Genomic DNA, 13,770 nt, shown 5'->3' with positions numbered 1-13,770 from the left:
TGCAGTATGATTGTTCTCCTGGTTCTGCTTCCTTTCAGCTCTGCGTCAGTCCATACCAGGTGTTCCTAGGCTTCCCTAAAACTCTGTCCCTCCATGACTTCTTGAAGCACGACAGCATCCCGCTCTTTTTAATAGAAGGGAAACTGAGGCCAGTCTCTAGAATTGAGGGGGGGTACCTTCTCCACGCCAACACGCCCGCTCAGTCATAATGGGTGGTGCCTTCTCACCTCGGCTCCTCCCCCCCAAGATCCGGGAGATCGAGTTGGAGCGACTCTCTCCGTGCTCTCGCACCTGGTGGGGCGCACCCGCGAGGTTACTACTCAACCCTAGCTCTAGGCGGTTCCTTCCCAACTGCTCCTTGGCCCGGACCACCCCCCACCCCGAGCCCAGCAGGGTAGCTCCACCTCCCTTGGGCTCTAGGCCCCGCCCCGCCCCTCTCCTGCCGACCCCTCCCCCAAGCAGGGCCGGTGTGAAGGAGCTCGGGGCGTGCGTGCGTGCGTGCGTCGCTTCATCCGGGTCGTCGGGTCAAGCCTCCCTACTCCCTCGGCCCTAGCTCAGCTGTATTTGGGCAACCGCTGAGGGCGGCCGGCGGCCACGTCCGAGAGCGTGCTGAAGTCACCGACGGGGCCGAGGGGGCGGAGGAACGGATGGAAGATGGCGGCGGGGGCCGGATGTTGGCGCCGCCTCCCCCAGGTCTTGAGCCGGCGCAGATGAGGCTCCTCGGACGGGGCCAGCGGCGCTTCGGAACCCGAGCTGGGGCGACCCTGGAGACGGTGCCCGCCCCTGCTATGTGCTGGCGCCTCGGGTAGAGCGCGGAAGAGCGGCGGCGGGGCCGGGCCGGTGCCGGCGACGCCTCAGGCCTCCTGCGCCTTCCCTCCCTTGGCGGGCGGTGTTTGAGGGCGGCGGCGACGGTGGCAGTAGCAGCAGCAGCAGCAGCAGCGGCAGCGGGAGCCGCGGGGCCGGGGCCGGGGCCGGGATGGAGGACGTTAACTCTAACGTGAACGCGGACCAGGAGGTGCGGAAGCTGCAGGAGCTGGTGAAGAAGCTGGAGAAGCAGAACGAGCAGCTGAGAAGCCGCTCCGGGGCCGCGCAGGCAGCCGTCCCCGGTGCGCAGGGGAGCCCCAGCCGCGGCTCCGCCGCCGCCTCGGGGACTGCTTCTTCCAGGGTCTTCTCTTTGGGCCTGACCTCCAAGGCGGCTGGGCCGGGCCTGAGACGGACAAGCAGCGAGGAGCTGCGGGACGGGGCCACCTCCTTGCTAGCGGCCGGCGAGGGCTGTGTGCTGGACGAGGTGGAGCCGCTGCGGCCTGACGAGCTGGAGCGCCTCTTGGGCTGGGAGGAGGAGGAGAGCTGGTGAGCCGGGGTCGAGGAGGAGGAGCGGAGCCCGAACGCCCCGAGCCCACGTTCGCTCGTGGGGGAGGCGGGGTGTGTGTGTAACTAACTGTCCCCAGACGCAGGCTATGTACCGGGAGACCTGTCTGTTCGTCAGGGAGCCGGCGGTCATTTCGTTTTGCTGGTAGAGGAGGGTGGGAGGGGGACGGGCAAGAGCCATTGGACGAAAAGCTTAGAAGGAGAAGAAAGGTACTCGTGTGGTGCTGCGGCGAAGGGGGCCGGCGTAGACCTGGAGTGGGTTATTGGTTCGGGCCCCTGCCTCCCTTTATCAGCGCTGCACGTTGGGGAGTAGTAGGAAGGGTCCCCGCTTTGTGTGGCTCTAGGAGGGTGGCTGGGGATTTGGGTGTTAGGGGCGTGCTTGATGGGAAGTCGCTGAACTTGGCTCTTAAGGAAAAAAAACCGCTCCTTTTAAGGGTCAGGTTCCCTAGTCCGCTTGGAAAGGGGGGGCAGAGTTTTTTTGTGGGGAACGTGAGGCTAGAAAATGATCGGAGTGGGCAAGGGATGGGGGGAAGGTGGTGTGAAACTGGACTCCCCTTCAGGGACAGTGAACGTAGCTTCGCTTTGTGTGATGGGGGCAGAGGATGGGGTTGCTTTGTGCAGAGCCAAGAGCTGGAGAAAGACTGCCTTCCCTTGGAGGAAGAACAGATGTTTGCTACTCAGTGTTTCCTTTTCAGCGTTTTTTCAAGAATTGGATTTTTGGCGTTTCTCGGAGTTGTGAAGAGAATTATCACATTTACCTTTCACTTTCATGTTATTTGGGGGGAGAAGCTTGTTGAAAGTCCCATCAAAAATCACCTTTTTCCTTATTTCTGTACCCCGTGAGGGAAATAGTGACCAACACTTTAAAAATCATTTCCATCCCTTATAAATGCTTGAAAAGGATCTCTTTTGGGAGATACGGCATCTTTTATTAATTTATCACTTCAGAACTTTCTCTTTAAAAAGTGAAATAGGGGGCAGCTGGGTGGCTCAATGAATTGAGTGCCAGGCCTAGAGACTGGATGGAGGTGCTCTGTTCAAATTTGGCCTCAGACACTTACTAGCGATGTGTGACCCTGGACAAATCACAATCCCCATTGCCTAGCCCTCACTGCTCTTCTGCCTTGGAACCAATACTTAGTATTGATTCTAAGACGGAAGGTGTTTTAAAAAAACTGAAATAGATCTTTTTTATTAAAATAGACGTTTTTAAATTAATTCAGTCCTTGATAGAATTAGACAGAATAGTGTTGGAAAGATGTTCCTATTCATGTTCAATAGAGAACTGGAAGGGATTTGGGGATCCAGCTGCCTTGTTTTACAGATGAGGAAACCACAGAAGAGAGGTTAAGTGACTTCTCTACAATCACACAGCTAAATAAGGAGTTTAGGGCAAAATTTGAATCCAGGTCTCCCTGCTACCCTGTGCTGTGTATATAAACAAAAAATACTAGACAAAGTCTCTGTTTATGTTCTTGTTACAGGAAAGAAAGGAGGAGCAGTAAAATAATACTAGAAGGTTGAGTGGCTTAAGTTCTTAATTAAGGTTTAGGATCTTAGGATTTAAGGTTGGAAGGAATATTAGAGGTCAAAGACCTCCCCTCACTTATTTTCCAGATGGGAAACTTTTCCCAAAAAGGTTTAGTCTCTTGTTCCAAGTTATCATACAGTTAAGTAGTAGAGAACTCTGCTTCTCAGTAACTCTATGCAGTAGGTAATATATGTACTACTATCCTTGTTTTACAGTTGAGGAACAATTTCCCCAAAGTCATACATGTAGTAGTAAGTCTAGCATTTTTCTACCAGTACACACACTAACAAAGTTCCTGAAGAAGATTTTATGTGTCTAAAAAGCAGGACCCTTTTTTTTTGTCTTTGTACTCTTTCTCAGTGCCCTTACTAAGTTAGAAACTAGACTTATAATTTTATTGGTATTAGGAATTTCTAGTGGAGAAAATAACTTTTACCCATACAGTCCCTTCTATGCAATTTATTGGCCTAGAACTCTCTAAAACTCTTAAGAAAGAGACAGGATGTGAACCCAGATCTTTCTGGCTTTGAAGCCAGCATTATTCATTATACTATGCTAACTAGAAACATTGAACCAAATTGAAAAAAAAAAAAAAAGCATGGAACACATAATAAGCACTACAAGCAGGAACCTTGTAATCCAGAGGGATTTACAGACCCTAAGGCACTTGGATAGACTTCAGTGGGTTTCTGAACTTGATAGGGAAAAAAATTACATCTTTAGAAAATTTTGGTCTCTTAGCTGGAGATAGTATGGTGATAAAGTAGTGGGCCTTTTGTCAGGAAGGCCTGAGTGCAAATCAAGCCTTAAACAAAGCTGTGTGACTTTGGTCAAGTCATTTAACATCTGTTTGCCTCAGTTTCCTCAACTTTAAATGGGGATAACATTGGCACCTAGTTCCTGGGATTGTTGTGAGATTAAATAAGATAGTAACATGCCTAGCACATAGTAAGTGCTGTAAAAATGCTATTTATTCATGATGAAGATGATGGTGTATTTTGTTTTATGCATTTAAAAATATCATTCTGAGATAAGTTTTGTCAGACTGCCAAAGGAAACTGTAACACAAAAAAAGATTAAGAAACTCTGACCTAGACTATTCCATAGTAGGGAGAGATCAGTGTGACCTCAATAGGACAGACTTCATTTAGGAGGCAGGACTTAGTGGGATATGGGCTCCTGGAGATGAGTGTGAAAGGGTATTTCAGGCCAGGCTTTGAATAAAGGCTGAGCTATCTAGAACTCCTGATGGAGAAAGACTTAAAATGCCAGAGATACATTTGGATATGTAATATCAAGTCTATTTATCACTGGATGTTACCAAATATCATGATTGACATTCCTAATGACAGTAGTAATACTATTTTTTTGGTGTAATTTTAAAAAACAATTCTGTCTAAAGGAATACTGGATGTGTATATATAACTGATTATATATTGAACTTTAAAAGAACAGTTATATATATATATATATATATGGATATATATATGGATATACATGACATATATTAAAAACATATCTTTACTAAATCCTTATCAAGTACTTGTGATTTCAGTTTTAAAAATTATTAAGCACTTATTGTATGTAATGTTCTAGAGACACAGATAAAAAAAAAGACATAGCCTTTGCCCTTAAGGAATTAGTCTACCATACAGTTTGATGGGAGAGGGAGTGTAGAGTTTTAATAGGAGAGCAAAAGTATCATGTGAATTAAAATAGTATGTTAAACACATGAGTATAAAGTATAATGAGATCAGATGGAAATCATTGGCAAAATATGTGGTGCCTGCTATGTGCAAGGCTCTATGACTTGTTGACTTTACATACACACACACACATACATATATATGTGTATATATATAATTACTGTTATGTTTTTAAGCAGTATCTCAGTAAAGACCTTAGACCTCATTTGCTTATTGTGTGTGTTGTGTGAGAATGTAAACTCCTTTAGGTCAGTAACCATGTTTTTTTTCCTTTCTTTGTATGACCAGGTAGCATAGTGCCTGATAGAAAGTAAACCTTTAAATGTTTGTGGACTGAGTGATTTTGGCTGCTTTGGCCTTTCTTTACTTAGTATGGCATTTATTTAGATAGCATGTCTAAAGATGCTTTTGATCATGTGGTACCCAGTTTACTGCTAAAATCATTATTTCAAAGTAAAATTGTACAGGTATAATTTTCTTAAATATAGTTATTTATTGATGTCCAGGTCATTTTCAACTTTCTATAATCACTTGAATACCTAATTTACAGTCTTTTCCACCCCATTGTTTGCCATCCTTTCAGGAACCTCACTATTTGTTAATGACTCCTCTAATATGACCACACAATTCCCTGCCTCCTCAATTACTATGACCATCTGCCTCTGACTTGCATTAGTTACATACTAGAATGGGCATACGTTAGTCCTTGTCATTTCTCTCTTTTTTAAAACCCTTCTGTCCTGGAATCAGTACTGTGTATATTGGTTCCAAGCAGAAGAGTGGTAAGGGCTAGGCAATGGGGGTTAAGACTTGCCCAGGGTCACATAGCTAGGAGGTATCTGAGGCCAGATTTAAACCCAAGGATATCTGGGCCTGGCTCTCAATCCACTGAACCACCTACCTTCCCTCATAGTCCTTGCCATTTCTAAGCATTGTTAATCCTCAGCTTTCACTTTAGAGTTTTATAAATCATGTTTTATTTGTATTGAAATGGGATTTGGAGCTGGGAAATCTATTAGCAGTTCAATTATTAATAATTTGTGGAATCACAAAATCTTAGGTAGAACAGATCTTAGAAATCTTTTGTGGTCAAACCTCCCATCCATCTAGTGTAGGAATTTCTGCAACATTCAAGGAACTCCCAGTGTAGAAACTTCCTTCTCTAATATTTATAGGCAGTTTGTAATGTATAATGTGACAGAGGTCCCTAGAGAACTGAGAAGTTAAATAATTTACCCATCATTACATAGCTAGTATATGAGAGAAACAGAATTTGAACCCAGTTCTTCTAGAACCAAAGTCTAGCTCTTTATCCATTATGACACACTGTCCTTTGCTTTAACCAGTCATATTGAACAAAATTTGTCTTATAAACTTGAATATCTAGAATTGTTTCTAGTTCTGTCCTATGGAACAACACAAATTTAAACCCTCATGCATACAGCAACCTTTCAAATATTTGTAAATAACTATCATAAATTGCCTTATTTCCAGGATTAACATCTTCAGTTCTAAATTTTAGCTGCCCCTCATATAACATAATTTTCAAATTCTTTTTATTATCCTGTTCTCTGAACAAACTCAGATTGTTTAGTGACCTTAAAATGCATGTTGCATTGCTAACAAAAATACGTGTAGTCTAGTATATAGTTGGAACTATTGTTACTTAAATTGACCTGGATACTCTTGTTGTATTTCAGTTATTTCAGTCTAAGATTAAATTATTTTTTAGTGTATTCATCACTGTTATTTGGTTGTGTCTACTTTTTTTTTTTTTAAATTAGTACTGTGTATTGGTTCCAAGGCAGAAGCATGGTAAGGACTATGTAAGGCAGGGTTACATGACTTGCCCAGGGTCACATAGTTAAGAAGTGTCTGAGGCAGATTTGAACCTAGGGCTTCCAGTCTCTAGGCCTGACTCTCAATCCATTGAGCCACCCAGCTGCCCTCTGTGTCTACTCTTCATGAGTCCATGAACCAAAGTAGGCCAGGCTCTTCTAACCTCCTCTCCTAAAGCAGTGATGATGAACCTTTTAGAGACAGAGTGCCAGGCCCTTCCCCTCAGAGATCAGGTGCCTTGCCCCTCCCCCTATCACATGCTGAGTGTGTCCCACCTCTACCCCCTCTTACCCTATAGAGGGGAGGGAAGAAGTGCTCCCATTGGACTCCTGGGCAGAGGGGCAGGTGATGTGAAAAAAATGGAATCAGGCACATTGGAGAGGGGGAGGGGAGTAACTTTGCCCGAGTCCAAAACTCACCTGAGTCCCTCTGCCTTCTAGTAACAAACTCTGGGGGACGGGGTCGGGCTGGGGGTAGGTGGGCAGGTGCCCTAGTGCCCACAGAGAGTGCTCTGTGTGCCATCTTTGGCACCCATTCCATAGGTCCGCCATCACTGTCCTAAAGACTGAAAGCTTATGTTCACTGTTTCCATGACATTATCTTATCCTGTGTCATATCCTTCCCTTTTCACCTTTAATCTTTCTTAACATTAGGGTATTTTCAAATGAGTTTTTTTCTTTTAATTTATTATATGACTGGAGTATTTAAGCTTCAGATTCAGTATTTGACCTTCCAGTGAATATTCTAGATTGTATTGACTGATTTGATTTCCTTGCTGTCCAAGAAAATCTCAGAAGTCTTCTCCAGTGCCAGAATTTGAAAGTGCTTAGCTTTTCTTATAGTCCAACTTTAATAGCCATAAATTGCTACTGGAAAAACCATAGCTTTGACTTATAAGCATCTTTGTCAGCAGGTGATGTCTCTGTTTTTTATGTTGTCCAGATTTGCCTTTGCTTTACTTCCAAGGAGCAAGCATGTTTTAATTTCATGTCTGCATTCATCATCTGCAGTGGTCTTGAATATAAAATCTGATTCAACTTCCTAGTTTTCGTCCTCTGTTTGCCAGGAAGTTATGAGACCAGTTGCAATGATCTTAGGGTTTTGGGTTTTTTTTTTATGTTAAGTTTCAAGTTAGATTTTACTCTCTCTTCTTTTTTTTTTTTTTTAAACCCATCTTAGAATCAGAAGAGTGATAAGGGCTAGGCAATGGGGGTTAAGAGACTTGCCCAGGGTCACACAGCTGAGAAGTGTCTGAGGTCAGATTTGAACCTAGGACCTCCTGTCTCTAGGCCTGGCTCTCAGTCCACTGAGCCACCCAGCTGCTCCCCTACACTCTCCTCTTTTACCTTATCAAGAGGCTTGTACATTCTTCATTTTCTGCCATCAGAGTGGTATTGTTTGCATATCTGAGATTGTTGATATTTTTCCTGGTAACCTTAATTCTGGCTTTTAATTTGTCCACTCTGGCATTTAAATTATATATTCTGCTTATAAGTTAAATAAATTAGATGTATGTGGTATCCCAGGAGGACCTGCCCTTATCAGGGCCACTTATCCAACTTTCACGCAACTTTTATCCTACTTTTTTTTTTTCCACCCATCCTTTTATCCCACCTTTTATATACTATAGTATGTACAGCAGCCACACCCCTCTAAAATTGCCTCAGGAGATGGGCTAAACCTGGTTAAGAGTAAATGGGCAGGTGAATTAGGGGGAATGTCAACTGTAAGCATCTGTTGACTTCTTCTAGTGGAATGGGTGGATGAGAAGAATTTGTTCATTGTCATGAAGGTGGTTGAAGCAGGCGCTGTGGAATTCTTAGAACTTGATCTGGCATCAGAGATGCCAAGATCATCCATTGCATCATAGGCCATCACTAGTTGTCCTGACAATTTTGTCTTGCTACTGAACTTTGATGACTGTGGAAGGAGAGATTGAGGCTAATGACTTTGTACAATTGCTTCACTTAAATCCAATTCGTTTGCAAGTCAAAATCACCCTTTGATGTTGTTGGCTCTCCTCCAAAATGAAGGATCAACAACAGCAACAAAACAAGATGACAATACAGCCTTAATACTTTTTTTTTTTTTTTAGATTTTTAAAAATTTTTATTGCCATTAAACAGCATTTCCAAACAACAAAATATGTAAACAAAAAATTAGGCTAGCTTTATACCATTAGCATAAAATTCTAAACTTTCATTCAAAACATTTGTCATGCTATTTGAACTTCTCTTCCCTTGTGTGAATTTACAAATATTGCAATGGCCATTAAGAGATTATTGCTAAACCAACACTCTCATGAACCTTATTTCTCCTCCAAAACTGTCAAAAAACATAGGTCTATTTATTCATCCTGAGAGTCCATCTCTTCTGTCTCAAAACTTGGTTGTCCATTTTTTTTCATTATTTTCAGCATTGTTTCTCTTTATTGTTGTATCAATTTAAATTCTTGATTCTGCCCATTTCACTCAGCATCAGTTCACAATACCAGGATTCTTACTAGATTTCTCTGGACTCCTGTGTTTCTATTCCAAACTTCATACTCAGTTCTGGTCTTTCCATCAAAAATGCCTGAAAATCTTCTACTGTATCAAATGTCCACTTTTTCCCATACACGATTATGCTCAGTTTTGAAGGATAAATTATTCTAGGTTGTAAACCCATATCTTTTGCCTTTCTAAATATTATCTATTTCCTGATTAACAGCCTTAATACTTTTTAAAAAAATCTTAAAACATTCAGTTCCATGTTCAGTTCTAACTCTTGCTTCTTGGCCTGCATACAGGTTCCTTAGGAAAGAGGTGAGATGATCTGGTAATCCCATTTATTTGAGGACTTGCCACATTTTGTTGTGATCCACACAGAGTCAAAAACTCTACTGTAGTCAGTGAAGCAGTTTTTCTCTCTTGCTTTCTCTATTATGTAGTGAATGTTGACAATTTGATTTCTAGCTCCTCTGCCTCTTTGAAAACCAGCCTGCTCCTAGTTTTTAGAATAACCTTTGTGAGCATATGAAATGACCTCTGTTAAGGATTTGAACAATCTTTTTAGCATTACACTTCTTTAGGATTGGGTTCTAAACTGATCTTTTCCAATCTGCTGTTGAGGTTTCCAAATTTGCTGGCATATTGAGTGCAGCACTTAAAAAGCATCAACTTTTAGGATTTTTAATAGATCAGCTGGAATTCTGTCACCTCCTAGTGGACTTATTGTTAGCACTGCTTTTTAAGATCCATTTGATTTCACTCTTCTGAATGTCTGGCTCTTAACCACACTTAGTCTTGTATAGTTCTGTATATTCTTGACACTTCTTGATCTTTTCTACTTTAATTAAATCTCTACTATTTGTGTCTTTTATCATACCCATTTTTGCATGAAACATTCCCCTTGATACCCAATTTTATTGAAGAGGTAGCTTTTCTTTCCTATTCTGTTGTTTTCTTTCACTTCTTTGCATTGCTCATTTAAGAAAACTTTCTCCTTGCTATTTTCCGGACTCTTGAATTCTATGAGTATATCTTTCCATTTCTTCTTTACCTTTGGCTTTTCTTCTTTCCTCAGATATTTGTAAAGTCTCATCAGATAACTATTTTACTTTGTTTTTTCTTTTTCTTTGGAATTTTTTTTGTTTCTGCCTACTGAACAATATTTCCAACCTTTTTCCATTGTTCTATTGGCACTCTTATCTACAAGATCTAATCTCTTAAATCTATTCACCAGTCCACTTCATATTCATAAGAGATGTTATTTAGGTCATACTTTTATAGCCTGATGTTTCCCCTACTTTCTTCAGTTTAAGCTTGATTTTGCTGTAAGAAGCTTTGGTCTGAGCCTTAGTCTGCTAAAAGGTCTTGTTTTAGCTTACTGTATAGAGCTTCTTCTCCTGTCTTTGGTTGCAAAGAATATAATTTCATTTTTATATTGACCATATGATGATGTCCATGTATAGAGTTGCCTTTTGGATTGTTGAAAAAGAGCATTTGCTATGACCAGAACTCTGTTAGCCTCTTCCCTGCTTCGTTTTGTACTCCAAAGCCAAACTTGTCTGATTATTTTTTTATTTCCTTCTTTAGGATTCCAATCCTTTATGATGAATGTGACATCTTTTTTAAATGTTATTTCTAGATGTCATAGGTATTCACAGAACTGATCAATTTTGACCTCTTCAGTTTCAGTAGTTGGAACATAGACTTGTTTCCTGTGATGTTCTATGGCTTGCCTCGGATTTTTAAACAGCATTCAATCATTTTTGAGATTATACCACAGTACTGCTGTTCTCATCCTTTCGTTGACAATGAGGGTTACACCATTTATTTAATTTTTTTTTTTAAACTCTTAACTTCTGTGTATTGGCTCACAGGTGGAAAAGTGGTAAGGGTGGGCAATGGGGGTCAAGTGAATTGCCCAGGGTCACACAGCTGGGAAGTGTCTGAGGCCGGATTTGAACCTAGGACCCTCCCATCTCCAGGCCTGACTCTCAGTCCACTGAGCTACCAGCTGCCCCATACACCATTTATTTTAAGGAATTCTTGGCCTAAGTAGTATATGCTATAATTTTATATTCACCCAATCCTGTTCATTTGAGTTCATTGACACCCAAGATAATTGATGTTTAATCTTTTTCAATTTTTGTTTGACCATATCCAGATTACTTTGGTTCCAAATCTTACATTCCAGGTTCCTATGCTATATTGATTTTTTAAAAAAAATTTTAAATCATTTATTAATATTCATTTTTAACATGGTTACATGATTCATGCTCCTACTTTCCCCTTCACCCCCCACGCTCCCCCCCACCCATGGCCGATGCATATTTCCACTGGTTGTAACACTTGTCCTTGTTCAAGACCTATCTCCAAATTGTTGTTAGTTGCATTGGTGTGGTAGTTTCGAGTCCACATCCCCAATCATGTCCTCCTCAGCCCATGCATTCAAGCATTTGTTTTTCTTATATGTTTCCTCTCCTGCAGTCCTTCCTCTGAATGTGGGTAGCGTCTTTACCATAAATCCCTCAGAGCTGTCCTATGTCATTGCTTTCTGCTGGTACAGAAGTCCATTACATTCGATTTTACCACAGTATATCAGTCTCTGTGTACAGTGTTCTTCTGGCTCTGCTCCTTTTGTTCTGCATCAGTTCCTGGAGGTCTTTCCAATTCACCTGGAACTCCTCTAGTTTATTATTCCTTTTAGCACAATAGTATTCCATCACCAGCATATCCCACAATTTGTTCAGCCATTCCCCAATTGAAGGACATACTCTCCTTTTCCAGTTCGTTGCCACCACAAAAAGCGCAGCTATGAATATTTTCATACAAGTCTGTTTATCTATGATCTCTTTGGGGTACAAACCCAACAATGGTATGGCTGGATCAAAGGGCAGGCATTCTTTTATAGCCCTTTGAGCATAGTTCCAAATTGCCATCCAGAATGGCTGGATCAGTTCACAACTCCACCAGCAATGCATCAATGTCCCAATTTTGCCACATCCCTCCAGCATTCATTACTCTGCCCTTCTTTCATTTTAGCCAATCTGCTAGGTGTGAGGTGATACCTCAGAGTTGTTTTGATTTGCATTTCTCTAATTATTAGAGATTTAGAACACTTTCTCATGTGCTTATTGATACTTTTGATTTCTTTACCTGAAAATTGCCTATTCATGTCTCTTGCCCATTTATCAATTGGGAATGACTTGATTTTTTTATACAATTGATTTAACTCCTTGTATATTTGAGTAATTAGACCCCTGTCAGAGTTTTTTGTTATAAAGATTTTTCCCAATTTGTTGTTTCCCTTCTGATTTTGACTACATTGTTTTTGTTTGTACAAAAGCTTTTTAGCTTAATATAATCAAAACCATTTAGTTTACATTTTGTAATTTTCTCTAACTCTTGCTTGGTTTTAAAATCTTTCCTTTCCCAGAGATCTGACAGGTATACTATTTTGTGTTCACTTAACTTATTTATAGTTTCCCTCTTTATATTCAAGTCATTCACCCATTCTGAATTTATTTTGGTGTAGGGTGTAAGATGTTGATCTAAACCTAATTTCTCCCATATTGTTTTCCAAATTTCCCAGAAGTTTTTGTCAAATAGCGGATTCATGTCCCAAAAGTTGGGCTCTTTGGGTTTATCATACACTGTCTTGCTGATGTCATTAACCCCAAGTCTATTCCACTGATCCTCCCTTCTATCTCTTAGCCAGTACCATATTGTTGTTGTTTTTTTTTTAAACCCTTAACTTCTGTGTATTGACTTATAGGTGGAAGATTGGTAAGGGTAGGCAATGGGGGTCAAGTGACTTGCCCAGGGCCACACAGCTGGGAAGTGTCTGAGGCCGGATTTGAACCTAGGACCCCCTGTCTCTAGGCCTGGCTCTCAATCCACTGAGCTACCCAGCTGCCCCCAGTACCATATTGTTTTAATGACTACTGCTTTATAGTATAGTTTAATATCTGGTACTGCTAGGCCCCCTTCCTTCACATTTTTTTTCATTATACTATATTGATTTTTATAGCATTGGACTTTTTGTCACTAAAAACATCTCAGCTGAGCTTCCTTTCAGCTTTGACCCACCTACTTCATCAAGTAGTGGAGCTCCTTGTAATTGTCCTCTACTTTCCCCCACTAACATGTTGGACACCTTTGGACTAGAAGGGATCATCTTCTGTGTCATATTTTATCATTTTAATACTGTCCATGGGGTTTTCTTGGCAAAGATACTGGAGTGGTTTGTCATTTTCTTCTCTAGTGAATCAGTTTATCAGAACTCTCTACCATGACCTGTCCATTTTGGGAACTCTACAGGCATAGCTCAAAATTTCTTTCTTTCTTTTTTTTTTTTTTTAAATTTTATTTTTTTAAAATATTTTTCCATGGTTACATGATTTGTGTTCTCTCCCTCCCTCTTCCCTTCCCCCTCTTGGAGCTGACAAGTAGTTCCACTGAGTTATACTTGTATTATCACTCAGAACCCATTTCCATGTTATTCATTTTTGTAATAGAGTAATCTTTTAAAACCAAAACCCTAAATGATATACCTAAATAAACAAGTGATAAATCATATTTTTTCTTCTGTATTTCTTCTCCAACTATTCTCTCTCATAAGTCCCTTGGGATTGTCCTGGATCATTGCATCACTGTTAGTAGTAAAATCTATTATATTCGATTGTCCCACAATGTTTCAGTTATCATGTATAATTTTCTCCTGGTTCTGTATAGCTCATAATTTCATTGAGCTATACAAATCCCTCTTGACATGACTAGGCAGTGATTCAAGATCAGTTGATTTGTCTATGTCTGTCTATCTCTGTGTGTATATACATTC

The 13,770-nt window shown here is 41.0% G+C and overlaps 1 protein-coding gene across 1 annotated transcript in view; it reads left to right on the top strand.

The window, feature by feature from the left end:
* Positions 1 to 672: 672 nt before the first annotated feature.
* The window catches only part of SLAIN2 (SLAIN motif family member 2), a 76,021-nt gene continuing 62,923 nt past the window's right edge, over positions 673 to 13,770 (top strand). The window contains exon 1 of the mRNA XM_044680241.1: positions 673 to 1,350. Within this exon, the coding sequence (XP_044536176.1) occupies positions 977 to 1,350 (374 nt within the window). The 5' untranslated portion in view covers positions 673 to 976. The remainder of the gene's footprint in view (positions 1,351 to 13,770) is intronic.

This window comes from Gracilinanus agilis, chromosome 6 (assembly GCF_016433145.1).
Source record: "Gracilinanus agilis isolate LMUSP501 chromosome 6, AgileGrace, whole genome shotgun sequence".
In the NCBI taxonomy this organism is placed as follows: Eukaryota; Metazoa; Chordata; class Mammalia; order Didelphimorphia; family Didelphidae; genus Gracilinanus; species Gracilinanus agilis.
The sequence above is the reverse complement of the archived record's forward strand: the minus strand, read 5'-3'. Positions and strand labels throughout refer to the sequence as shown.